Source organism: Struthio camelus, chromosome 2, assembly GCF_040807025.1.
Source record: "Struthio camelus isolate bStrCam1 chromosome 2, bStrCam1.hap1, whole genome shotgun sequence".
NCBI classification, from domain to species: Eukaryota; Metazoa; Chordata; class Aves; order Struthioniformes; family Struthionidae; genus Struthio; species Struthio camelus.
Window position 1 is genome coordinate 1,204,831 of NC_090943.1, and position 26,234 is coordinate 1,231,064.

General features: G+C 47.4%; 2 protein-coding genes across 5 annotated transcripts in view; one reads left to right on the forward strand and one right to left on the reverse strand.

The window, feature by feature from the left end:
• DHX30 (DExH-box helicase 30) overlaps positions 1–19,103 on the reverse strand; it is a 35,320-nt gene extending 16,217 nt beyond the window's left edge. For 2 of the 4 annotated variants that reach the window (XM_068933959.1, XM_068933957.1), the window contains exons 1-4: positions 19,006–19,103; positions 15,094–15,145; positions 3,822–3,952; positions 1,371–1,481 (exon numbers count right to left, since the gene is read on the reverse strand). In XM_068933959.1, the coding sequence (XP_068790060.1) occupies positions 1,371–1,481; positions 3,822–3,952; positions 15,094–15,124 (273 nt within the window). In that variant the 5' untranslated portion in view covers positions 15,125–15,145; positions 19,006–19,103. Of the gene's footprint in view, positions 1–1,370; positions 1,482–3,821; positions 3,953–10,881; positions 11,106–15,093; positions 15,146–19,005 lie in introns of those variants that run through there. The other 2 variants (XM_068933956.1, XM_068933955.1) reach the window with 2 other exon arrangements.
• A 6,334-nt stretch (positions 19,104–25,437) lies between these two features.
• The window catches only part of LOC104150103 (KAT8 regulatory NSL complex subunit 1-like), a 42,230-nt gene continuing 41,433 nt past the window's right edge, over positions 25,438–26,234 (forward strand). The window contains exon 1 of the mRNA XM_068934284.1: positions 25,438–25,820. Within this exon, the coding sequence (XP_068790385.1) occupies positions 25,438–25,820 (383 nt within the window). The remainder of the gene's footprint in view (positions 25,821–26,234) is intronic.

A 26,234-nucleotide genomic window follows, 5' to 3' on the forward strand; every position in this document is an offset into this window, starting at 1 on the left:
GAGTGGCTATATTCAGACAGTTTCTGCCCCAATTAGACGCTACCACTTTTCTTGAACTGATGACCATTTACTTAAAGCAGCATTTGCAGCTATTTCTATAGCTAAGATTGCACAAGGCCTCCCATTATGAGGGTTTTCTGCTGGTTATAGCTTTGTTCAGCAAAGCATCTGGGTTAAAATTTTCCCATGCTTAATCTGTACTTTCAGCTTTTTTGTTTTTCAGTTCTAAACAGAAAGTAGAGTTTAGTCATTTCCTGAAATCCAGCAAAAACATTCTTTAAGCACAGATAGGATTCTTCTGTTCTTTGAAAAAGGCTAAGACTTCCAGACTCTCAAAGAAAGCAGGAAATAAGGCTTTCATTGCACGCTGAATAGTGAGGATAAAACAAAAATATATTTTCAGTGAGTGCTAACTGAATGAACACCAATGCTTCAGGTGGAATGAAGTCAGTCTGTGGAACAAGTTTTGCTACCCACGCAATTAAAGAAGCTATCCTAAACACAGAGGCCAGCTGAAGAAACTGCTAGCTTTAAGGCTGCATTACATTCTGAAGGCTTAGCTTAAAAACCACGTAGTTATTTCTTAATGTAGCTTTCTTGATCTATAAACAGATCAAAAACCTCTTATTGTCAGAGCACCTGTCTCATCCTTTTTAGGCTCTTTAAGGGGAAGCTGTGATTGTTTCTACTTTACAGATGAGAAAACAAATCCCAAGAAGCAAACTCATTTGCTCGAGGTTACACAGGAAGTCAGTTGCAGAGCTGAGGACAGAACTGTATCTTATTCCCAGATAGCTGCTATGTAACACTGTCTCTTAAACAGTGCCCTTTATAACCTTGCTGTATTTGTTTGATACTGGCTGTGCACATATACTGACCATTTCCAGCCACAAACAAATGGCAGATTAGTGTAGTTTTAAACCAGACACAGGCAATTGCCACCCCTCAGTTTAAGTGCAGGGGAAATGAGAGTGCCAGAAGCTGCTACACTTGTAAAGACGTTCAGGGGGACTGACAGAAAGTGCAGAAAGTTGGTGAATAATAGTACCAAATACACTGGAAGGAAGCTCTACATCTCACTGCAGATGCCGAGGCTGAGATGAAACTGATTCAGTTCTGCTCTTCGTTCTTCTTGCCCTAGACTTTAAAGAATTTTGTGAGTTCTTGCCTGGCTGCAGAAGCAAGCGGGCCTTAAGCTCAAACAGATTTAGACAGCTGAAGACTTCACTCTCTACGCCAAATTAACAGACACACCAACTAAGAAAGTGAACAGGCAAAGAGCACTACAAAAAGTCATACCACCACAAAGAGTAGACCTGCACGCCCACAGGCTTGCTTCTTCAAGCCAGGGAAGAAGAGCAGAAGCTCACCTTGAAGAGCTGACATGCAGCAGCTGCTGCCTGCCTTTCAGCATCAATCTTCTTGGTCCCATAGCCTTCCACTTCCACATTCTTAGGCCACTTTATATGCAGAGTGACTTTCTGAAAAGTAAAGAAAACCGGTAAGGTGAAACAAGATACAACGAACTCTCTTCTCCACCAGGAGCACGGTCACTTCAAACATCTCTGAATTCCAGGGAAAGAAAAGAACATGAATACAAATCCCAAAGATAGCGCTCACGCAGTGGCTTTGCGGCGAGGCTTTACAAGCGGCTCCGTTTCAGTAACACGGAAACAAAAGCCTGAAAAGGGGACCTGAAGGTGCCCACGGTCACACAGAGGCTGCATGGCAGAGCCAGGCCCAGAAAGCAGGCTGACTTCCAGCACAGTGCCACGTACTCTGGACCAGAGCTGCCCAGACTGCAGTGTCAGCTCAGAGGAATCAACTGCCAACAGCTCAGTACAAGAACAATTCCGTTTCAGAGTAACTGTTTCTATGTGCACTGCAGCATACCAGGCCATGCCTCAGGAGCGACTTGCACTCTCCAACATGTTCAGAGTTGCAACGGCAAGCAAATCTCTCTAACTGCTCCCTTACTGCAGTTCTAATTAGGGGCACACTGCACCACAACCACACAGACGAGTACTGTACTCATCTGGCACAGGAGTGCCCAGCCTTCAGTTTGCTCTGTGCTGCACAATGCAAGCTACTAAAAGAACTAACAGTTCCACCAGAACTCCTCTTACACCAGTTCAGTTGGCTCACAATAGCTGAAAAACCTGCAGAGGCACAGAGCTCTGAAAGCTGAACTCTAACCCCCTTTAAAAAAATTGCTCCAAATCAAGAACTTGCTCTATTCCTGTCCCTGCAGATGCTGTAGCTGAGTTTCTGTAAGGCTCAAAGGAGGGAAATGCCTCAGGAATTCTCTCCTGTTTCTGCAGCAAAGATGAAAGGTGGCATTTAGGTCCGCTGGGAAAACCCTACCTATAATGCTAGAGAAAAGGCTCCTGACTTTTCAACAGCCTACATCTGGCTGGCTGGCTGCCATCTGAATCTCATCTTACCATAGGAAATTGCTATGCGTTTTGCCTAGGGGCCCCGCATGAAAAAGGACAGGCCTGCTGAAGATGTCTCACGAAGGCTGCCAAGTTACTTGGTGCTCAAAAAAAAAGCCTTGCTCCCTTCCAACCAAGACTTCTCCAGGCTGTCTCACCTGTTCTTCCAACCCCATACACTTATTTTAACATTTTTCCCCCACTCTCCTTTTCTTCAATAGCTTTTTTTTTTTTTAAAAAGAATCTGAAGTTATGCTTAACGTTAATCTACGTAAGTACTAGCAAGAATTTGAACCAATTACGCAAACTAAAACGTCAAGGCACCGGTTATGTCATTCCAAAACGTAAGTCAGGAAACTGCACTACCGCTTGAGAAAAGCGAGCAACACAAAAAGGTAAATAATAAAGGAACTTTCGAGCAACCATTACTAACGTATTGCCTAAAACCCAGAGATGTGTAAAAAGGATGTGGTAACAAGAACTGTCTGGGAACTTTCAGACAGAATGTTATTGGAAAATGTTAATCCATCAGAACTGAAGCTTTTCCTGGAACATACGTTACAGAAACTTCAGCTGGAAAGGGTTTTCTGCTCTAGGATGGAACGTCTGGGGCTGGAAAGGTGGTGCGATAAAAGGAGGTAAGCCCTTGAACACAGGGCAGCCAGCAGTCAAGACCTGCTCAGTTCATAGCACAGATTTAGATCAAGGCTTCTGACATCCTACTAAGTGCTCAAACAACTAAATGCTCAAACTGGCTGCCTGGAATTCTTTCGTTTTGCTTAACAAAACAAAAAACAAACAAACAAACAGGGAATGGTCTATATCTCATTCTGCACTTCAGGAGCATTTAAAAGCCTTCCTCCACTCCCTTCCCCATCCCTTTCTTGCTTTCTGATTGCAGTTGAACACTTTAGGCTTCCTCAAGTATTTTCGGCATTTGTTCTGTTAGGATCTAGAAACAATAAAATCTAGGCCTACTACACGGTCTAAAATATTGCATTTCAATTTTTGATATTTTAAGGTAGTGAGGTACATAGTCCAACACGTTTGAGAGCAGACTGTGTGTCTTTCTGCTGAGAGAAGCCAGTTACAGCAAGCAACTCAGAGGGAAAAGAAAAAAAAAAAATCATCCTTCCACAAACAAAAGGAAAGGGACAGAACCTACATTTACATACCTATTACAGTCTGTAAAATAAAGAGAAATCAGAGGAAGGGAAAAATTCTTTTGTTTAAGGGATTATCAGGTAATACGAATTTGAAATTACAACACTGCTATAGTTTTCCATATTAAAGAGTCACTTTCAGGTTTGCCTGTATTCTTGGCTCATTTTCCACTCTGCGTACAACATACCTACCCATCACCCACTCCCAATATAACAGAATTACCTTTTTCCGTGGCCCATTAGTATGGATGTATACCAGTTTGTCCCTTGCATGAGAAATACCCAGGGCTCGTCCAATCACGCTGTTGAGCAAGTTTTTAGGCTGTGGAAATTCCTTTAGCAAGTCTCTGGAATCTGAAAAAAACAACAGAAGAACTAAATGCCTTATAATTCCTGTGCAGTCCTGTTCAAAGGCATGTTATAACACCTGCTTCACTGCAGCTCTGCGAGCGCTAATATCTCTAGGTTACAGACAGAAAAGCAAGCAGAAGCATTAAGTGGTTCACCCATGATGTCTCCAGGCATCAGCAAAATGGTACAGAGGAGCGCAAAGTCTCCTAAGCTCCCAACGCAAGACGACACTGCATTTCCAAAATGGCCAACAACCGTTATCTCGCATGCTTTTCCCAAAATACAGACCTTAATTGTTTCCTCCTCTTTCAAAAGTCTGCATATGTTCCAGCTAGACTACATGAGTACCGGGGTTCCCAGTTTCATGATTCAATGACACTAACAAAGAGCAGCTTGGAAAGGTCTGTCTCTCTTTTTTTTTTTTTTAAATACAGTACCAACAGAAAAACTGGCAGACTAAAAATATCCAATTGAATCTGTCTACAGACAACTTAGCATAGAATTCAAAGTTCAGATTAATGCCTAGAGGTAGCGCCACTTTCTAACTACGGAAACAGAAGTGGCTGTTTGTCATCCTTTGATATCAAAAAACCAAATGAGCAATAACCATCTTGAATAGACTTTGGTACTTGCATTCCCCTCCTGAACCAAGCGTTATCACCTCAGGGTCAAACCAAGGGTCCTGAGGACACAAACTTCAAACAACACACAAGCTCCACGTTAGATCCAGATACATCCTTTGATATCAAAAACCAAATGAGGAACAACCATCTTGAATAGACTTCAGTACTTGCATTCCCCTCCCGAACCAAGCGTTATCACCTCAGGGTCAAACCAAGGGTCCTGAGGACACAAACTTCAAACAACACACAAGCTCCACGTTAGATCCAGATACTGATGAGGGTAAAGTTAAAAAGTACCTTGGTACTTCCTACTTTATCTCTGGTCCCTTCTCTCTGAATTTACCGGGATGGCTTGCATAGTAGGAGAGAATATGGGTTTGTATCGCACTGCTCAGAGAACTCCTTGCAAACAAGTCTGCCGACGTAGTCTTCAGAGGTAAACCAGCCCAGGCACGAAGTCAAGAAGCAGTGCTTGAGGAGGCAGGTACTGATGGCAGGAAGGCTCCCCTGCCCTGGCAGATGAGAAATGCTGCTCAGGCTATGGCACTTGCAAGAAGGGGATGTTACTGACTGGCTGAAAGTGCTCCAAAATAAACAAATGAATTGCACTGTCCCCAGACAACACAATGGCACCCCACCTCACGCTCCAGCCTCCTCCTCGATGCCAACACCAGCAGTTTTACCAGGCAAGGAAGCTGCTCTTACTCACCTCTCATATGCACCATCTTTGTACCTGGCATAACAGGAGAGGGCTCTTACTTTTAGCAGCAGCCCAAGTGAGAGGAGATTCAGTTTAACGTGTTAACAACCACGGATGTAGTCACACTACACAGCTGAGCAGATCTAACAGCTCACTGTTGCAGAAAGTGGTAGATGCCACCTCCCCCAGGCTCTAACACCACCACTGCTCCAGCTCTGGCACAGACCTGATCATACAGTGAGATGACTTACCACCCTAGTCTGAGAAAAGCCTAACTCAGAAAAATGGAGCACACTGCTTTTTTCTTGGCCTAGGGAAGTAAATCAGCTCATCGCACAGTCATGCAGGGACCCAAAAACAGTGCAAGGGAACAGGTGAGAGGAGTGAGACCACCTGTTCTGGCAGCAGCAAGCTCAGCTAAGCCAGTCCCACATTCAAGCGAGCCTGTATTCGGTCAACACCACAAACAAATGTTTCCCAGGTGGCCAGAACTGCACTAATCATCTTCCTGGACACCATCAATGGGTTTTGGAACTTCTGTTTAGAAGGTTTCTAGTTCTGTAGCAGTATTCAGGGGGAAATTTCAGTAATTAGTGATAAGTCAGCAATACAAGATGATCTGCTCTGCTAGAACCTGAATTTCAGATTGAGCTACCCAAGCCAAGGAAGAGAAACGACCCATTGGCAGCACTTATTTGAGTATCGCCAAGATCTGCTATCGTGCTTTACCGAGAACTCCGATTGCAGAGTTGCTACAATGAAGGTATACAGTAACTGGCTCCGGAAAAGAAAGCAGGCATTCAAGAGAAAGGTTTCATAATACAGACATACATAAGAGACATTCTCAAAGAAGTTGCTCAGCTTGGAAAGATGGAAGTTATCAGGAAGTATCACGAGTGTTCACCAGAAAACTGACCAAGGCATAAATCATAAGGGTTTTAGGGGTGGTGAAAGAGTTATGTTATACCAATGCAGACACAACGTTTGTCAGACTATAGGTAACTAGGTGTTGGAAAGCAAAAAAACCCCACGTTGCTGATCATATCACTCTCTCCAGCAAAAACCAGCGTGCTGACCCAGAATTCAGACCAAAAAAAAAAAAAAAAACCCCACACACAAACCAGCGGTGACACATAGTTTTAAAAGCTCTTCCTCCAAATCATAAGAGCAACTGAACCTCAGAGAAACTGCTTTCAGAAGCCAAATGGACCAGCTACAGAAGGAATTTGGATTCTTTAACACACACAGGGAGATAGTGAAATACAACCTCCACAGCTTGCGGTGAGGATGCCAAGAGCGGGGTATCAATTTGAAGATGGGTAACACTGTAATCTGGCAATTGTCTAATTCCGACTGGCAGCTGAAACTGGCTCAGTTTGCTGTTACTTTTCAATCCACTGTTTAGGGGAGAGAGCATCAAAATGGACGGATTGAAACTGCTACCTGCTCACTCTCCCTTAACTATACCAACGTGCAGAAGACCATGGAACACACAATGGGCTTTTCAGCACTCATATGCATGACGCATGGCAGTCAGCCACAGTATCCTCCACTGTAAAGAATAATAAAAAACCCACAGGTTGCTGTTTCTGACAAATACTTGGGCAAAATCTCGGACAATATACAGCCAAACACAGCAGGAACTCATGAATCTTCCATGTATTGGCCAGGAAAGCATGAAAATGGCCTCAGCCTAACAAAGAACCACATGCCAATTTTCAGTAATTGCACAGTGAACGTGACGTACCTACCTACTCATACAGCAAGCACCACTATATGCAGACTTTGACCTGTTCAAGAAAACTGGAAAAGTGACTAAGATTTTGGCACCCTCCACAGTTCTATTCCGTCCCACATTGCTGGGGTGCACGGAGGGAGGAGTAGTAAGACAATTCCCAACTGACCTATTAAATTCACTTAATAAATGAGAAATAAAAAAGAACTCTGACTGCAGCATGTGCTATTCGGCCTTTAATTGCCTCTCCTTTCAAAAGCAATACTCTGAGAAATTTAGTGATAAGAAACAGGCAGAGGTAAGAAGTACGTTCTTTTTTAAACACCCCCAAAAATGCAATTATTGAATGACAGGGCCAATTTCTTAGATTCTAAGGCGACTCTGCAGTCGAGACTAAATATTTAATCCATTCTAGAGCAAAGAAAAATAGGATCTCTGAATAACAAAGCCCAGCTCTGGCTTGTAGATCAGACCCTGAATAACCAGCCGAGACACAATGTATTCTTCACAGCCGACAATGCCATATTCAGCAGCAGCATCTGACGCATCAACAGCAACTCCAAGGCTTGATGGATTACCCTCAGTCCATTCTTATCCTGAATTCAAGAGCTGAAAGGCTCGTATCTTGCACGAAGCCATGCCTCACTAGTAATTTTTAAAGAAACAATCCTAAATCGCAGAACGGGATTTGCAGAATGTTTCCTTTCCTGCCAGATTGGATTTCTTGGCATCTTCACCCAAAGAGCGTCTTAGCTCTCTGACCATCGAGAATGGATGCTTGCGTAGGAATTATATTAATGGTAGTTACAGCCCTGCAGAGGGAGTGAATATAACCTAATATTCCCAAAACGAAATAAACCTGTTTTTCACCCCTAATCCCTATCAAGCCAGAACTGTAAGATATCTCTACGTTTAGCTCCAAGATCATGAAGGAATATTAAAAGCTTATCTTGGACAGCAGACAATTCAGGGTGGTGTCATCAAAACCAGCCAATTAACTGATTTCTGTTCTTCAAAGCCAGTGAGTGCTTAACTTTATTGTGAAAGTCAATGATAATTCCAAACGACTGGGGCGGGTGGGGAGGGTGAAGCCTTCTATTAACCCCCAAAAATCTGACAAGTAAAAACATCCTCAGGTCCAAAAAGAGAACAAATAAAATGACCTATAGTTTTGTATAAGGAAGAAAGAGGAGCATTAGATCGATCTCAGCAGCTCCTATCTTCCCTCAAATCCTCTTCCCTGGAGATGCAACAAACGAGCAACCACAACAAGCTATTAAACGTAAAACTCATCAAGATGTAGGTCCCCACTGTAATAAATCAATCTCAGAAGAATACTCTTAATGCCTCAAAAATTCACAAGAAGGAAAGCCTTGTGGCTCCATAATGCACATTTCATAAGGAGTTAGCCTAGGCACGTTTTACTGAGGAGGGAAGCAGGGGGAGAGAGAGAGAGAGAGAGAGAGAGAGAGAGAGAGAGAGAGAGAGAGAGAGAGAGAATCAGTCCACCTGGCAGTTCATTTTGGAGTACACCAAAACAATATTACTTTTTTCCTTTTTTAAATGTCATCAAGGGACTCTGATAAAGGCTCCTTCAAAGTATGCATATTAGTAAAAAAGCACACAGCTCTTGCCTAAACAAGAACTTAAAAAAAATCAGTAAAACTGACAAGGCTTCTTCAAAAGCAAGCGAGATTACCACATCAGAGAACCAGAATGACTAATGTCAGATCTTTGTCCCTGCAGATATTCAACGCTTGACTGGACATAGCCTCTATCAACCCGATCCAGACCGGCCCCGCTCTGAGCCGGGGCTTAGACCAGATGTTGTCCAGAGGTCCATTCCAACCTAAACTCTTCCGTGACTCTACAGGTGGGCAAATTTAACCACCCATGGACAAAGATTCCTTAGAGCAAAACAGAGGTCAAGCTCATGCAAGTCTCAAAGTGAGAAGTGCCACAGACGTGACAGAGGAGGCAGAGAAGCTTATCTTCATCATAGATTCTGCTCCAAAATCCTACCACCAAGCCCAATGGACAGGAAGCCTTGGATGTAAATACCTATATAGCACTGCAATTTTTTAGGCTAACCTCAGATGAGAGTTGATTTTTCCATATCTGTAATGGTATCCAAGGCCAGTAACAAAACTGATCAAAACAGGCTAGCTAACAGGACATCAGCTTACAACTTGAAGGCTCAGGACTTGCCCTTGTATACAGGTTCTTAAAGTAACTTTTACGATCTCTACAGGTTCAAGTGACGGGTAGAACAGACTTCCAACGAGACGCTGAGGACGCTCTACTCGCTAACCTGAAACGAACCTTTCGCTACTGCTGAACTCTCACCAGAAGAGCCTTGCATGGCCAATCCTCTGTACAGAAATCAGAGGGACGAGGCCAATCCCAGCAGCCTCTCCCACATGTTCCTCACGCGGCTGCCGGGGCTCCGGGTGATGTCACAGAACGCATCGACCCACCGCGGCAGAGCCGCAACACCAGACCGCGCTGTGAGCCGCTGGACCAGATCCACCAATGAAAACAGGTACTGCAGAAAAGTTAATTGAGGCCCGGAGATAAGGTACTCAAGCACCCTCTGAAAACGCCTGTTAGAGAAAGTGCTATCTGAGAAACAACGTATAAAAAGGAAAACAAATCAGTTCACTATCTTTCTTAGCCACCACCTGAACCGGCTCTTTAAACAGTAATTTGGTGTGCATCAGCATTTACCTTAAAAGTAAGCGAATTTGCATCTGCACGTGATGAATACAATAGTCAAAGACTACGTGACTCTGAACTACAGGCAAAGGACAGCAAGGCTTCTGGAAAGCAAACGGAACTCAAATCCCAAAGAATTCAGAAACTATAGAGAGAAAATTAAAAAAAAAAAACAACCTTACACGAGAACCAGCTATTTTAGAATGGAAAAAAGTAGTAGCGTAAGTCATAGCCCAGAACCAGGAAGCACCAGCGCAAAACCAGGCATAGCCTTCTAAACCAGGTGCGCTCTTCACGCCTCAGAGGCGAGGCGAAGGCAAGCATCAGAAGGCAAAACCAAAGCACGTTTTCAGCTGCTTCCTTTTAAAAAAGTCGCAACGGCTCCTTTTGGACAGCAGGAACGCGTTCCCCCTTCCGATGCCTAGACTCCGCGCCTCTCCCCGCGCAGCTGAAGGGCTCATGCCCCGCGAGACCATCCTCCACCAGACGCACGAGTAGGAGAAGCTACGTTAACAAAAGCTTTCCACGTTTGCGCTCGACCGGGGCAGCCGGGCTACCTGCTCAAAGGCCAGCCCCGATCCCCCCCCGCCCGCAGAAGGCGATCAAGCCAGGCGACGAGCTGCCCCCGTCCCGCTCCCGGAGCGGGCGGAACCGGGCTCCGCCGGCCTCGCTCCACCGCGCAGCCTTTGGGGCGGGGTCTCCGCTGTCGCTCCCGGCCACGCGCGGCGAGGGCTCCGGCCGCACGGCCGCGACCTTGAGGCCGAGGGCCCCCGAGCGCCCGTTACCGGGGGGACCCCGCGCTCCCGGCAACAAAGCGCCGCCGCCGCACAGGCCCGCGGCGGCCCTTTTACCTGCGGCGGCGGAGCCGGCCGGCTCCTCTCCCTTGCCGCGCATCCCGGCGCCCGCTCGAGGCGGCGGCGGCGGCGCTGCCCGGCCCGGCCCGGCCGCAGCGCGAAGAGGCCGGTGGCGGCGGCTGCCAGGCGCGGAGGGGAGGGGAGGGGGGGGCGGGGAAGGGCCGTGCGGCGCGCACACGCCGCCTCCTCCCAGCCGCCGGCAGCGGGGCTCGCTCCTCCCTTCCGCTGCGTGCGCGGCCCGCCGAGCGCAGCACCGGCCCCGCCGCCGCCGCCGCCGCCGCCGCTTCCCCCCTCCCCCGGCTCACCCTTCACCATGGCGCCCTCCTCCTCCTCCTCTTCGGCGCCCGGCTCCTCCGGCCGCGCCTCGTCGGCGCACTCCGGCAACCGGGTGCAGAGGCCGCGCGCCTCCGGCGCCGCCCGGTAGCGGCGGCAGAGGCGCAGCGGCGCCGACGAGCCGCAGGCCGCGGCCGCCTGCAGCAGCAGCCCCAGCGCCGCCATCTTGCGGCACTGCCCGGCGCCGGCTTCGGGCAGGGGCGCCGACGACAACGACGCGGCCGGGCGGGGCGCCGGCAAGAAGGAGCCGCCCACGCCGCCGCGCGCCACAGCGCCCCCCAGCGCGCGGCAGGCGCGGAGGACCGGCGCGGAGGACCGGCGCGGCGGGGCCCCCCCCCCCCCCGTCCCCACCGGGGGGAAGGCAGGGAGGCGGGGGGGAGGGGGGGGCGTCACGGTAATTTTGGGGGAGTTTGGGCACGGCCGGAGGCGGGCACCGGGGCGGCACGGCCCAAACCCCCATCCCGCACCCGGGGGGGGGCTGTGAGACAGCACCGAGAAGGAGGAGGAGGAGGAAGAGATGGAGGAGGAAGGAGAGGGAAGAGGAGGATGAAGAGGGGGGGGGAGAAATCGCTTTCTGGGGGCCCCGGACCTCCGAGGAGGCTCCTCTGCCGCCTCTCCGGCCAGGCTGGCGGAGCACCACGGCTACCCCGGCAGAAGGGCCTTTTCTTCCTCTTCCTCCCGGCGGCCGCGCTCGCCTCATCCCGCCGTCCCACCCCGAGGAAGGCGGTTTTCCTCCCTCTCCGGCGGGCGCGTTGCAAAGGGAAGCAGTACAGCAAACGCAAGCCTTTGCCCAAACACCAGATAGTTCAGGCAACGCACATCTAGACGGTCTCAAAGGATGGGTATCTTGCAGGACTCGTGGAGGCCTGTGAAAGGGGAGGTCTTCGTACGCGCTCAAACTTTACCGCGACCGTGAGTCGCTGGCTCAGAAATCAGGGCAACCTGGTGCTGAAACCGCAAACAGAAGCCACGGGCCATTCCTCCAGATACGGATTTTGTTTGTACCATCGTTACTAACCTTCGCTAATCAGAGGGAAAAATGCAGATGCAATTTTTACTATGCTTTTCATAGCGCTTGGATACCCTCAGCTTCACTCCTGCGCACATAAATGTCTTGCACGTTTACAGGCAAAGCAACCTTTCGGTGTTTTAATGTAAGCAACTGCAAAAGCAACGGGAAATTCAGAAACCACCTGGAACCTGAAAGTCGTGAAGGGTTTCTTATTCGTTCTCAACTACACATTCAACCCCCTAGACGCACACGGACTACATTTTGCATTCAAGCGTATCTGTAACAAACCATAAAGTCCATTCGCAGCGTATTTGAGATAAACACCAATAATTTTAAAATAATTTACACTGCTAGACACTGTTTTGCCTTTTTACACATTTCCCCCTTACTTAAAATAGACTCCTGTTCTTTCCTTCTATGTGAATGACTAGATGTCTCGAGCAAAGTTCTCAGTGCTGGAGTGAATTTCAAACACTACAGGGAAATGTTATTAAAAAAAAAATCAACTATTTTTAAGCAATTAAAATATACTAACAACGCACGCCTCAGACTAGCATTAAGCTGTGAGGACGTGATTGTTATGTTAAATAACCTATTATTCAGTGAATAGCTTGTGTGTAAGCCAAAATTTTACATGAACGGTTGCTTAAACATCATGATGAAAGAGTAAGATTTTTTTTTAAATATCAGAAAGAGAAGTCTCCAATAAACCACAAAAAGATTAACTGGCATAATTAGGTAAGTTCTGTGAAGCCTCTATTCCACAAGAAGAGCTTTGAGAAGTGAAAAGTTAGCAAACAAAACCCTACATAGGCAAAAAATCTTTGGAAGCAAACACATGCACAAACACGTGAAAAAAATCTTACTGCACAAATATCATTTGCTTTTTCACTATACACGCTTGTTAGAACCTCTGTGAATAAGCTAGTGATTTGTCTCCGTACAGTTTTTTTTAACTCAAAAACAGATCTTCAAGCAGCACCAGAAAAACCACAAGACAAATGTAGACATGTCTCTGAGAAAGACGTGAAAATTATTCTGCTACTTAATTGACAAAGGCTTTGATTACAAATATTAAGAGCACCACTACACTAAAAAGAAAAACAATCTTGCTAGACAAGTCGCCAATTTAAGGAAATCAATTGTATGTAAATCTTTGATTGTATGTTGCATGCACTCTTACTTTCAAAAAAAAAAAACCCTATTGGTTCGTAAACAAAAGCTTCAAAGAGGGCTAAAATGAAAGCGTGGCTGGAGATACTAGGTAAATGTCAATATGCACTTCTGGAAAGATGAATCTACTGTGAAACTACTTAACTCAATACAGTAACTTGTTTATTTAGCATTTTCTCAAGACCGAGAGGAGGTAAGAAAGCTGTCCATCAGTGCAACTCACAGCTACTAAGCTGTTTCAAGTTGTGAACATCAGTGAAGAAACAGAAGTGATAACAAGAACTTGAAGATGATGAAAAACATGGCTGTAGAGCACAACGATTAGAAGCAAAACAAACAAAAGGAGATAAATAGAGCACACATCTCTGGAAAACTCTTGGAAACACACAGTCAACGGGAAGGAGGAATCTGGGAGAAGATGCTGAAAGTCAGCGTGGTGATGCATGCAAAGTTAGACATGAGTAGGGCTAGCAGTTTGTCACCATAAATCATACAAAAATTATCTTATGATCAAAGAAAAAAATAGTTAAGACTCAACTTATTAAAAAATTCCAGAAGTCACAGGTGGCATAATTTTAATCCAAATATATTTATTTTGCAGTGATGAGACTTAAACAGCATATAAATAATAGCTTAAGGCCACTTTCCCAGGCTTTGCCAGTTCAGGCTTACTTCGGTGAGCAGTGGTTCACTCATTTTTACCCAAGCCTTTGCAAAGGCAGCAGCGCTACACAGAAGCCTATTAACAAGCTACGGTAGCTTAAAGACTTCCTCTCCTCCCAAAGCAGACGTGGTACAGCACCCAAAGTCCCGAACCCAGTCTGGCTGTGACAAACCACTAGCCCTCACAGGAAAAGTGCCTGCACTCTCCCAGGCTCCCATCCAGGTCACGTTTTAATTGGCAGGTCAGAGGCTTTTTGCTTCCAACTAAGATTGCTCTACACATGATTGACACCCTGGACATACAAAGCACGACGGCTTTTTTTGCATTTTTTAAAATGCGGTCCCCACAAGTCCTGGTGACTCGCTTTATTAGCATGGCAGCATTACAAGAATGGCTGGTGCACTGTTGTGCTCCCCAAGCGCTGAAGTACAAGCGTTACTTTGCCAAGAAGGGAGGTAGCGATCCCTCACTGACTCAGCCATATCTGGAATATTTCATTCAGTTCGAGGCACCTTATTTTAAGGCCAAGTTACAGAGTTCAGAAAAGGATGTCAAAAAACAAAAACAAAACAAAATACCAATGGCCAGTGACTGGAGGGACTTACTAAAAAAATCTAAGAAGTTCTAAATAAAGATGTTGGCAAAGCAATGACAGGAAAAGAGGACATGATAACAGTTGACAAATATTTGAAGTATGCAAACACTAAGGGGAAAGCACTTACTGAAGTGGTACAAAAGGATATAGCTATGTGTGGGAGGATGAAATTAAAAGGAGGAAAAGAAGAAAAACTTACAGAAGACTACTTAAAGCTAAACAATAGGGAGCAAATCTACCTTGTCGTTAAGTTAGACTGGATGATAGGACGAGTCTTTTCCCCTTTCTGCACTTGGTTGTTTCCCTGAAATTCTCTCTTGTACTCAATGTAACAATACTTTCATGTAACACTTTTTCACCTGGGAGGCTAACCAAGACAGAATTGAATTACACCGATTGTAACAACTACAGCTTTATACCTAAAGGGCAAATTTTGAATGCAGGGTTCCCCTTGGAGATAAGAAACGTCTCACAAACATAGAAGTTGGCACTGTACGTTACATAGCTATCACCAGTGCAGGTATAGTCATATTTATATCCACTTCCTTTTTGTCTCTAATACATTGAGAGGGAAGTCTGACAAATGAAGACAGTCGTAGGACAAACCTCTCATTTATGCAGCACAGAAACAGACAGTGCTATTTCTCACAAATCAGTTTTCTGCATCAAGCTGCTACAGCATTAAATCTCTGGACAAAGAAAAAATAGTAGTTGATTTGAAGATTCTCTCAGGTCCTTACCTTTAAGGGAATCCAACGAGAACATCTCCATTACAGCGAAAAGCTTTGATTCCTAGGAAAGCAAGAGGTAGCAAAAAGAAACAGGAAGTTAGAATTAGTATTTCCTTTGAGATGTTTAAAGCATTTAGTATTTCTGAAACTAACTGTCTTTAGCACCAGATAAAGCTGATAGCTCTCAATCACACTTCAGCTTGGGTGTTCATATCCTGCCAAGTTTCATTTGAATCCTGCAGGTACTATTTACTAACCTATTATAACTGGCTGCTCTACATCCAAAGGCAGGAAGCATATGCTCAATGAGCAGTTTGTAGGTTTTGGAAATCCTTTGTCTCCATGAAGATAATGATTTAGGCATACTGGGTTTTTTTAACCCTTTTAAGTCAAAATGCCGTATGTAGGCAGACCACTGTCATTATTCACCCTTTCCTTAAAACAAACTGAGAAGAAAGACGCACATACTCCGGTAAGTGTTCTTTCCTGAAATGAAGTTAAATTTTCTATTTTAATTTCTTTTTTAAAAATAGCTTTTACTCAAATAAGAAAAATACAAAAATCAATCAACCTGCTTTTGGGGTGCTTTACCTGGCAGGCCAAATATTTACTACGTTGTAGGCATTCTTGATAATAGAGTAACAAGGATTTTATAACAAGCTTGAGGCAGTCGTGAGGGTCCCCGTTTAGACAAAACTAATATGAACTATCCATATGAATGGCTACCGCAGTGCATAAAATTGACGTCCTACTACCATTATGCTTCCAAATGATTCGCTTCTACTTTCACTGAAACTAATGGCAAAATTACTGTTTACTTCAGTGACAGCAAACAGGACCTAGAAGGGCACCGCTTTCAGAACAGAACTGCATGGGAACGACACCTTGTTCAGCAAGTCAGTTCCCTGCAGGCATATAGAGACAAACCCGTTTTTTGCAACAAGTTTCCACTCTGTCTTTTTCAATAATTAAATAAATAAAAATGCAGTTATTCAACTTGTGTAAAAATGAAAACCATACGTGCTGTAGCAATAACTCCCTGCATTGCATAAAGTTAGCGAGCTCTGTTGTGGTAGTGAAGCAAGACTCTTGAGGCTGAAGCATTCAACTGTGGAGCTAAGTTAAGAGAGCAACACAGATTCAAAGGGCAAAGAGTGGACCAGATAGCAGTCGTGTGCCTCCTTCACGTAGCTCAGTCCAAGCACGAATTGGACCACAGAGTGGATGAGATTGGTAGGGACCTCTGGAGATCAAGTGGTCCAGCCCCCTGCTCAAGCTGGCTCTACTTCAGCAGGCAGCCCAGGTCCTGTCCAGTTGGATTTTGAATACCTCGAGGGATGGAGACTCCACAATCTCTCGGGACAACCTGCTCATCATCATAAAGCCAGTAGTGCTTCTGCTAAACTGTATGAGCTCAGTACTATTCTAACACAAAAGAATCAGTCCTTGAACACTTTGAAGTCGTTGGAGAGAGACAAATGGTAGTACGACAGGGAATATTGCAATGTATTCTTAAATCTAAGTCATAGAGGTATCTGCAACATCTTCCTCCCAAACTGTTAAGTGTGACAAAAGTTGGGAAGCTGTTTGCTTGCAAGTAGACTAAGTGTATTCTCATGAGTACAGGGAAGTTAGTCTACAACAGCCTTCTGGAGTAATGTACCATTCATGCAGATAAGCAGGCAACGTTTACCTACATAACACTAATTAGCGGAAAGAGAACAAAGATCATCTCACCTAAACTGGGATGCCCAGAAGGGCACTGAGCCCAGAAGGTCGAAAAATAAATGCAAGACTAAAATTTGAAGAAAGGAGCCTTTTCTGCTCAAGGCTGGAGCCTTTTCTGCTCAAGGCTAAGGGAAAAAAAACAAAAACAAAAACCCAAAGATGAGCTCGCAAGATTAATGACCGACAACGTCATTCACAAAAAAACAAAGTTATTATTCATAATAGTGCCTACACATCCCCAAAGGAGATGGGGACGCTCACTGTGTAATCAATAGTAGGAAAGAGCCCCTAGATTAGAAGGCCTGGAGTCAGGCCGCGTGGGGCAGGAGAAAGGAGAGAATAAGAACAAAGACGGATGAAACAACATGAGTGAGGTCAACGAACAGAATCTTGCTGCTCCTGTCCCACTGATGAGGGACCCTTATCAAATCAAAGGGAAGAGCCAGAGTACTTCAAGCTGGAGCATCCCAGTATGAGCATGATCAAAGCAGAGAGAAGAGCTTGGATAGACATGCTCAGGTCTAAGGTCGTCAAGAGATCAGGCCCTGCTGCATAATCACTGGACTACTCAGCACCAGATCTCTGAGCACAGCAGATCTTGAGCCAAAAAATCACCAGTTTTAGCATAGCCAGTAGCCTGGTGGAAATCCCAAATTTTTGATGTTGATATTGCTGAAGGCACTGATACCAAAGATGATGTCCAGTTACAGCAGCTGCTTCACCATTCACCAAAATTAATAGAATACATGAAAAACATTGAAAGAGAGAGATTTTGGATGATTCATAATATATTTGGTTGGGCCCTGAGGACAGCAGAGAAACGTGGAACCTTACAGGACATTGGATTCATGAAGAACGGGTGTATGATGACACAGGACTCTCATCATGAATGAGATGATGACATATTTGGAATGAAAATCAACCAGGCAGGATGATGCGGGCCAGATGCGGAGCACTTCTATGCCTCACACTCGGCAAAGTACTGGAATCCCAGGCAGCAAGAGAGACATTCAGAGTTTGTTGGCAATGGACTTAGTGCCATTGCTGCAAAGGCAAAGAACGAAAGTCTCAAAGGCCCAGGAATCAGGTCTTTCTGGAGCTTCTTTGATCCACTGGAAAACATCTACACCCATGCATGAGGAAAAAACACTTCCCCAAGAAAAAACTACATGAAGATGCAGAGAACATCACAGAATGTTTGGTTATTGTCTAGCGCACTCAGAAGAAATAAAGCTGTGATCTTCCAGCAGCGTATGAAGAGGTATGGCCCCAAGTGGTTTGTCATGAGAACAAAGGAGAAACCGTGCCGTCTTACTACGTATCGCCCAGCCTCAAGGCTCTCCATCACCTACACGGGGACGCATTCAAAGCCAAGCCGTTTGGCTTTCTGCGATCCGGGCCAAAGGAGCCGCGGACCTCTAAAAGAAGTCCCCTCTTTACCAGCCCTAATTCTGCAGGATTCCTGTTGCTGAACTCCGACGAGCTGGAAAGGGCGACCAAGAAAGTCCTAGAGGAAGGACCCGGAGCGGGACTTCCCTTTTGGCTCCTGGGCACCCGCTAAACGGGCATCCCGGAGTCACAGGCGATGGGAAGGCGGGGGGGGGGGTGGGAATAAAACCCAAAAGTGACAGTACTAACAACACGGCAAGTTTAAAGTAGAGGAAGGAGACGCAAAACTGCGGGAAGGGCTGGCCGGGCAGCAGCTCCGCCGCGGGAACCGGGGCTGCCCGGCCGCCAGCGCCACCGGTCCGGCCGGCCGGCCCCCGCCGCGGCCCCCGGGGCAGAGCCCGCCGCTCCCCGCCCCGCCGGCCCGAGCATCTCCCGCCGCCCTGGCGGCGCGGCCGCGCAGGCCCCGCACGGCCGCTGCCGCCCCGCGGGCCGGGGCTTCCCCCCCTCCCGGCCCCGGGCCGCCTCGCCTCCCCCGCCACCGCCGCCGCGGGGCTCCGCGCCGCTCGGCCCCGCCGCCCTCCCCCGCCCCGGCCCCCGCTGGCGGCGGCTCGCAGCCATCCTCCCCCGGCTTCTTCCCCCTTCTCCCGCCGCCCGGCCTCAGGGCCGCGGCCGCCTCAGGCCTCGCGGTGCGGGCCGCCGCCGCCGCCGCCTCGCCGCTGCCGCGCGCGGCCCGCGCCTCCCCCGCCCGGCGCGGCCGCCGGCCCCGGCCCCGGCCCCGGCTCCGCCGCCGCCGCCGCCACCGACCTCCTCACAACTCTCTGGCGCCGGTCCGCCGCCGCCGCCGCCGCCGCTCGGACTACAACTCCCAGGAGCCTCCGCGATCTGCTTCCGGGGCGACGCCCCTCCTCTCCCCTCCCCCCCGCTGCCGCCGCCGCCGCTCCGCGCGCCGCCTCGCTCCCCCGGATGTGAAACCTCGCCCTCGCTCCTCCCCCCGCCCTTCTGCCCTGCCTTCCGCACGAGCCGGGGACAAGCGCGCCGGAGGCCATGCGGGAAGAGCGCGGGCGGGGCCGGTCGCCGTGGCAACGGCTGGCGCCAATGGGCGGCGCGGGTGTGAGGCGGGGGGGGAGGGGGAGGAGGCTGCGGCCGCCATTACGGGCGGCGGCGGCGCTGTGGTAGCAGGGCGGCGCCGTGCGCCGGGCGTGTGCGTAACCGACCTGTAGGTTGGTTATTCCGTACCTAGAAACTCTCGCTGCTGATATCCGAGCGTCCTCTTACTGTTTGGGTTGGTTGAATTATCCGCGGAGGAGGTGGCCGCGGTTCTGGAGCTAGTGACGGAACCGGGCCGGGCCTTGGCTGCCGCGCAAGGCCCGGCGCTGCTGCTCCTGCCGGCCGCGGCCGTAACCGCGAGCGAGGGGAGGCTCTGCGGCTGTCCCCTGTGGGCGCCCTGGTTTGCAGTCATCGCCTAGCTAGATGCTTGCGTGCAGCGGCAGGCGCTGCCCAGAGATGCTGGGTGATAACCCCACAGGCGGTGGGGAGTCTGCCGGGGCGCTTCCTTGCCTCTTGCTGCCGTGGGAGCGTGGTACGGCAGCGATGCGCAAGCGCTTGTTACGTTCTCCCTTCTCTGGATCACAGGGTTTTAGGAGCCAAAACGTGTCTTTGCTTTCTACGAGACGCTGAAAGCGGTGCCATGGTGAGCTGTGTTCTTGGTTGGTAGAAAACGTGTGATGCAGGGAGCTTAATTTATTAGCGAAGTGGGCTATTGATAAAGACTCGGATGAAGGAAAATATAGTCTGGATGTGCTGATTTGTTGTCGTATTGCTGATTCTGTGGTAACATGAGCTTGTGTAATAAGGCAGAAATGAAAAAGGTAGACTTAAAATTATAGAAAATTGTAATATCTTCAGTTCTGTGTAGTAATTAACACCATAAACTCAACACGGCTTGGATACAGGTTTTAGCAACAGCTAGCTTGCATGCACAGCTCTTTGCTTGTTTTTCTGGCTGTTTCTGTTCATTCTTTCCTCTCATCCGTGTATTTATAAAATAAACTTTTCAGCCTACTAGTCCCAAGAAAAGCTTTGTTTCTGGGTGACTGAAATGACATTTTAAAATATTCCCGCTACTTAGAAGCTTTCTTTCCAGGGAGGTGTCGAGATGCCTGGAATATATTTAAACTTACTAAAATTCTCAGTTTTGTACTGTGGTCTGCAGGCCCTGGCTCTGTTCGTGGTACTTGTACAAACGATGTGGCAAAATGCGATGGAAAGGAAATCACCCAAAAGTAAGAATGTGTCAAAGTGGAATTTCCCAAAAATGTATCTGCCTGCTTGCAGAGCCATAAGACTAGTAAGATGGGAGGGTACATGTGGGATGGGAGGAAGTAACAAAGTATATGGAAAACTTGCATCTGTAGCAGATGATAGGTATCTCTAATTATTGCACTTTTACTCTTGAGGGATGTACTCCTCAGCATTGTTCAGAAGATACAGCATAAAGTCCAGTTAAATCTGTAGATTGTGGAGGATGGCAGAAAGGTTAATGGGCAATCTTCATCTCTCCGTAGTGTTTACAGATGGGCTGGACAAGAAGAGAAAGTGTTCAGGGAAGGGGAACAATTTATGCCATTATTACAGGCTTAGCTTAAAAAGCCTGCATAATCATTCAAAAGTCATTTGGTAAGTAACCTTAAGTCATGCAATTAGTTTCAGCAGGCTCAAAATGGAAAATGCTTTAATACAATGGCTTTGTAAAGAATATGACATGCCATCTAAAGCATGATCATGTAATATATGGTCCTCTACTTACTGCCTACTGATGACAGTATTTTCATTAATGTTATCTTGTAGTTTTTGGGGTTTTTTTTACAAGTAACTTAACAGATGCTGCAAAGGCTGTTTTTAGACAAGATTTAAATGCAGTTGATCACTCCTTGTAACTGTAAAATGAAGATAAAATCACAACTCATAATTTGTTTTTTTTTTTTGTTCTCAAGTGTTTTTTGTCTTAATAATTTATTTCTGCTCCGAAAAACGTATTACTGAGCTAGAGTAAGAAACTTTATTTTTAAGGATATTTGATTATATTGGGTCATATATGTAAAAAATAAAATCCTTACCAACTACCACGTGCAGCAGAACTAACTAAAAAGTTTCCTGTCTAATGCCCCCTCCTTAAAAGCAAATTGCAGTAACAATTGTTACAGCACGTGTCTTTCTGCCCCTTGTACCCTAAAAAGGAAACCCCCTAAAAAGGAAAAACAGCACACCTTGTTAGCTTATAAAATAGTGCATGGTCCTTTGCTCTAATATCTTTAGTTTTTTACCTAGACATCTAAACACTCTTGTATGTTACCAGCTGCATCCCCTAAACTCCCTCTCCGTTAACCTCTGTTCTGTCTATGTCCCTTCACCATCAGCTGTACAACAGGCATCGAGTGGTGTGGAAGCTGTGGCAATCACTATGGGATTGCTGTGTCCAGGCTGCTTGAGCTTATACTACCACGCGCAGCTCGGGGGCTGAAGGTACTCTCTTCCACAAAAGAACTTGGCATCTCTGCATTTTCTGAGCCAAGTTTAGTTAAAATAAGTCAGCAGTTCTAAAAGTTATTAGAGAAGATGACAGGTGGACAGCACCGTCTGAGGGACAGTATTGCTTTAGGGAAAAAAAGACATCCCCATTCCTCATCCTTAAATTAGAATAGTCAGGTTGATATGTTTCTCTCCCAAATGAAGTTCCTAACAAATAATAGAAATAGTGCACTATTAAAAAAAAAATAAACCAAAACACTAAGGTTCTGTTTTTGGAGATGGAAAGCTATTCCAGTTTTCAGTGAGTACAAGCAACAAAGACTTCTGGTAGTTCTGGTAAAACATGCTTTTTAATTTGAATTTCCTTTCCTGGAAAACCTTTACCCAGACGCAGCTCTCATTCAGTGAATTAAATGAGTAGCTGATACTCTTCTTGGACTCTGTTAGGATCTGACACCTTTACAGTCCAGTTACATTATGCTACACTTTCTTGCAGGCTTGCTCATACAGTTCTGTCTGTGGGCATACTTGGCTTTTTTTTTTCTCGTTGCAGTCCTAAAGACAAAGAAACTAATACCATGTTAATGTAATTTTATAGAAGATTATCTGACACAATACCAAAAGAATAATGAAAAATATGGTACCATAGAGGAAAGTATTTCCATTTTAATTCAAGCTTTCCTAAGCTTTTTCTGTACTAAAAGGCTAATACTAATACTTTTTTTTTTTTTGGAAAAGCTTTGAGGATTAACTTGAAAAGTTACTCTGAGCATTAGCTTGAAAAGTCAGTTGTCATTAATACAATTTTTGCACTTATAATTGTTCCTAGAGAGTCAGGAATCTTTTTTTTTTGTTTTGTTTTTGTTCTTTGAAAGCTACCAAAACCTGCCACAGTGATACAGTGATGTAGAATCTTAAAGGGAAACTGCAGTAACTTAGTAAACAGTCAAACACAAAATAAAATTCTTGAAGTTCGCACAGGGATGAGTTGAGGAAACAGTGTGAGAAAGCGTGCATAACCAGCCAAAGAACAGGCAGAGAAGCAAGTAAAGCAGTCTAGCTAAATAGCAAGGCTCAAGAGGTCATTTGAATCGGACTGAATTCTTTCCTAACTGGAAAGGCTAGTTTCTATTGGAGCCAACAGAAAGGAACATAAGCTAACAAGCAGTGCATAAGAAATTAGAACTTCTGAGGTGAAATTTGAAGAACAAATCACTGAAGCTGTTAAAAAGTATTTTAAACATAGAAGTAGGAAACCTGAAAAAAAGTCCCCAAAACCCCCCGAAAAGGAAAATCTGTCTGGCATCATACATCATCTGCAATCAATAGAGCAAATAAGAAAGATCATTTCCCGATCTCCTGTTTTGGGAAAGAGGATGTTAAAATTCTCCGCTGTACCTTTTAAAGCTTCTGGTAATCTGGATAAGCTGTTTGATGTCAGAAAAGAAGGTACTGGAGCAAATGGATAAATTGCATTTTAAATTGGTTTCACAATTCTGGGACTTAATCGAGCTGCTAGAAAAATATAAAATGTGCCCCTAATGGAAGCTTTTACGATGGATTACTGGTTGATAACATGTCTTTCACTTTGATAATAACCTCCATGCTTTCATTTCTAATACCACTTCATGGCTCTCATGACAAGACATGACTGGATGTGCACAGTTCTTGGGTATTAAAGCAGTTACGTGAGCTGAGGTCCCTGCTAGTCAAGAAATAATGTATGACTACTGGATTCCCTCATGGCCCCCCCCCCCCCCTTATGAAACAGTTATAAAATACCCAATGAATCTTACTGTAATTTTATAACCAGTTTCCAATTAAGCATTAGCATTGGAAACAGAAAATCTTAGTTCCTTGGCAGTGGACAGGCTCATTAAGGATCTCAGGAAAAACTATCCTTTTGGCCTTAAATCTGCTTTTTCCTCTCTCTTTTTTTTTTTTTTTTGCCTTGCCTCAGGCACCTTTTTGTGGTTTAGTGTTTGTTACAAAGGATACAATTTTCTCTGAATTACATGGGCCTGAAAATATGACCAATAATGGCACTACCTCCTCAGCTGCAGCTGTTCCATAAAATAAACCTTTGGGAATAGGTTTTGCAAGGCCAAATTAAACAACTGTGAACATTAAATTCTTAAATGTTGCTTTTGGCTGGTTACTGTGACAAAAATATTTAATCAAATATTAAGTAACATTTTTACAAACCATGTTTTCAATTTGCTACATCAATAAGAAAGGTTGCCACAAACCTCTAATAAAACACTTCAGAGTACAATAGCTATTTTCAGTAGAACTTCAAATAAAGGTATTACTGCCCCTTCTTGAAATAATGTAAAAACGCCCATCTTCTGACGAGCACGTGTGGAAACACTGCCTCTTCAGTCCTAACGTTTCTTTTGGTGGTTTGTATGATTCGGCTGCTCTCTCCAACTCCGTTATGTGGTTTTAAGTTGTTGTTTTCTAAAGAACGGATTCTTCTTCCCCAGTAGTCATGCTAACTCTTTTAATTGGTATTCTGCCTAGTTTATACAGGAAACTGCAAAACGGTAATTCAGAAAGATGTCACCTAGAAGAGACCGCAGAAGACAGCGGACCATGACGGATACTGGAGACACCGACTGTGGTCATGGTCCTGTCACTGCACTAACCTCCCCTAAGACCTCAGCAAACGCTTCACATGCTTAACTGAGGCTTTACCTGACAGGTTTGACAGAAGATTTGTCAGATCCAGGTCACGTAAAGAGTTACAATATAAGCTTTTTTTTTTTTTTTTTTGCTTAAAGCTCCTGAGCTGAATATTCCCATTGTACCCGCTATTCTCAATTAGTTATACCGAGAGTTCCTGTACCAAGAGATCTTGATTTAGCTAGTTAGCTGCTTTGAAGACCTGGCTGCATGCTATTGTGATCGCAATCTTCTCGAATGGTGGTTACAGACTGCAAGTACGGAGTGCCTCTTTTCCACGTGCCCAGACAAGACGGAAAGCCCTCAGGGAGTTGGCTGAGCCTCGATTTTTCCTTTCTTGGGCTGGATTAATCGCGGGCTGACAGGCTTTTAAATTGGATTAGTAAAGAAAAGAGTCGAGAGCGGAGGAACGGCTAAACAGCGGAAAGGGGCCTTCCAGCGGGTGGAGAGGACAGGGGCTTTGATTCGCTGTGCTGGGGGACGCGCCGTGCCGGTGCGCAGCCAGGCCCAGGCCGCGCACCGGGGTCGGCGGTGCGCGGTGGCGGTCACGGACCGCAGCGGAGCGTCGCCCCGGCCCCGTTCAGTGCTCGAGAAACGGCCGCCCCGGCGCCTAGACAAGATGGCGGCCCCTCCTCACAGAGAGCAGCCCCTTCTCTTCTCTCTCTTCCCTCCCCCCCCCCACCCCCGTTGCCTTTCATAGAGTCGGGGGGCGGGCTAACGGTCGTGATTGGCTCGTCAGCCCGCTTTCCCTCCTCGCTCCTTCCCTCGCCAGCACGTGCGGGCAGTATTGACCCGTTCTGATTGGTGGAGGAGCGCGCGAGCTCCCGTTCCCCAGAAAGCGCGAGCGCCGCGAGCCAACCGGCGGCAGCGTTGACGGTAGAAAGGACCAATCGGCGGCCGGTACCGGCCGGCGGGGAGGTTCCGGGGCGGGTCCGCGCTTGCGCGGCGGCGCGAGAGGGGCGGGCGTTGGCCGGGCCGGGCGCGCGCGGCGGCCTTCCCTGAGGGGAGGCGGCGGCGGCGGCCATGACCCCCGCGCCGCGCCCGCCGCCTGCCGAGCTGCCGATCGCGCGGGCGGCGGCGGCGGCGCGGGGCCGCCAGGCCGCGCTGTGGAGCCGGGCGCGGCGCCTGTGCCGGCGGCTGCGGGCGCTGCAAGCGCGGCAGGTGGAACGGCACGTCCGGCACCAGTTGGCCGGGCTGGCGCGTTACGTGAGGCGGGCGGGCCGCGGCGGCGGCTTGTCCCCGGCCTTGGCGCCCGACCTGCGGCTCTTGGCGACCAGCGCCACCGCCCGCCTCCGCGCCACGCAGGGCGCCTGCGACTCCGACGCCACCGGCAGCAGCAGCGGCGGCTCCAGCGAGGACACCGAGACGGACGGCGAGAGCGCGGGGCGGCGGCGCCCCTCCCGGCGGTCAGTACCGGCCAGGTGCCGCCGCCGGCCTCGCCTTCCCCCGCCTTGGGAGCGTGCCCCCCACCCCCCCTCCACGAGTGGGCTTCCCCGGCGTCCCGATATTATTAACTTAATTCCCCCCCCTCGTGGCGTTTTGTAGCGTTGCGTAAGCGCGGCCAGGGCTGCCCTCGCGCGGCTTTTCGGGGTGCTCGGTGGCGAAGCGTCGTTTTAATCGCGCGTGTCGCAGTGGCCGTTTCTCTGAGGGGAGAGGCCGGGGACGCGTTTTCCCGCCGTTTGTGGCCGCGGTCTGGAACCTTCCCGCGCGCGCGGGCGCCTGGCAACGGTTCCCCCCCCCCCCCCCGCAGGTCGCAGAGGGGCGACTGTGAAGTTCCGCCTCCCGGTTTTGGGCGAAAGGAAAGTGTGTGTGTGTGGGGG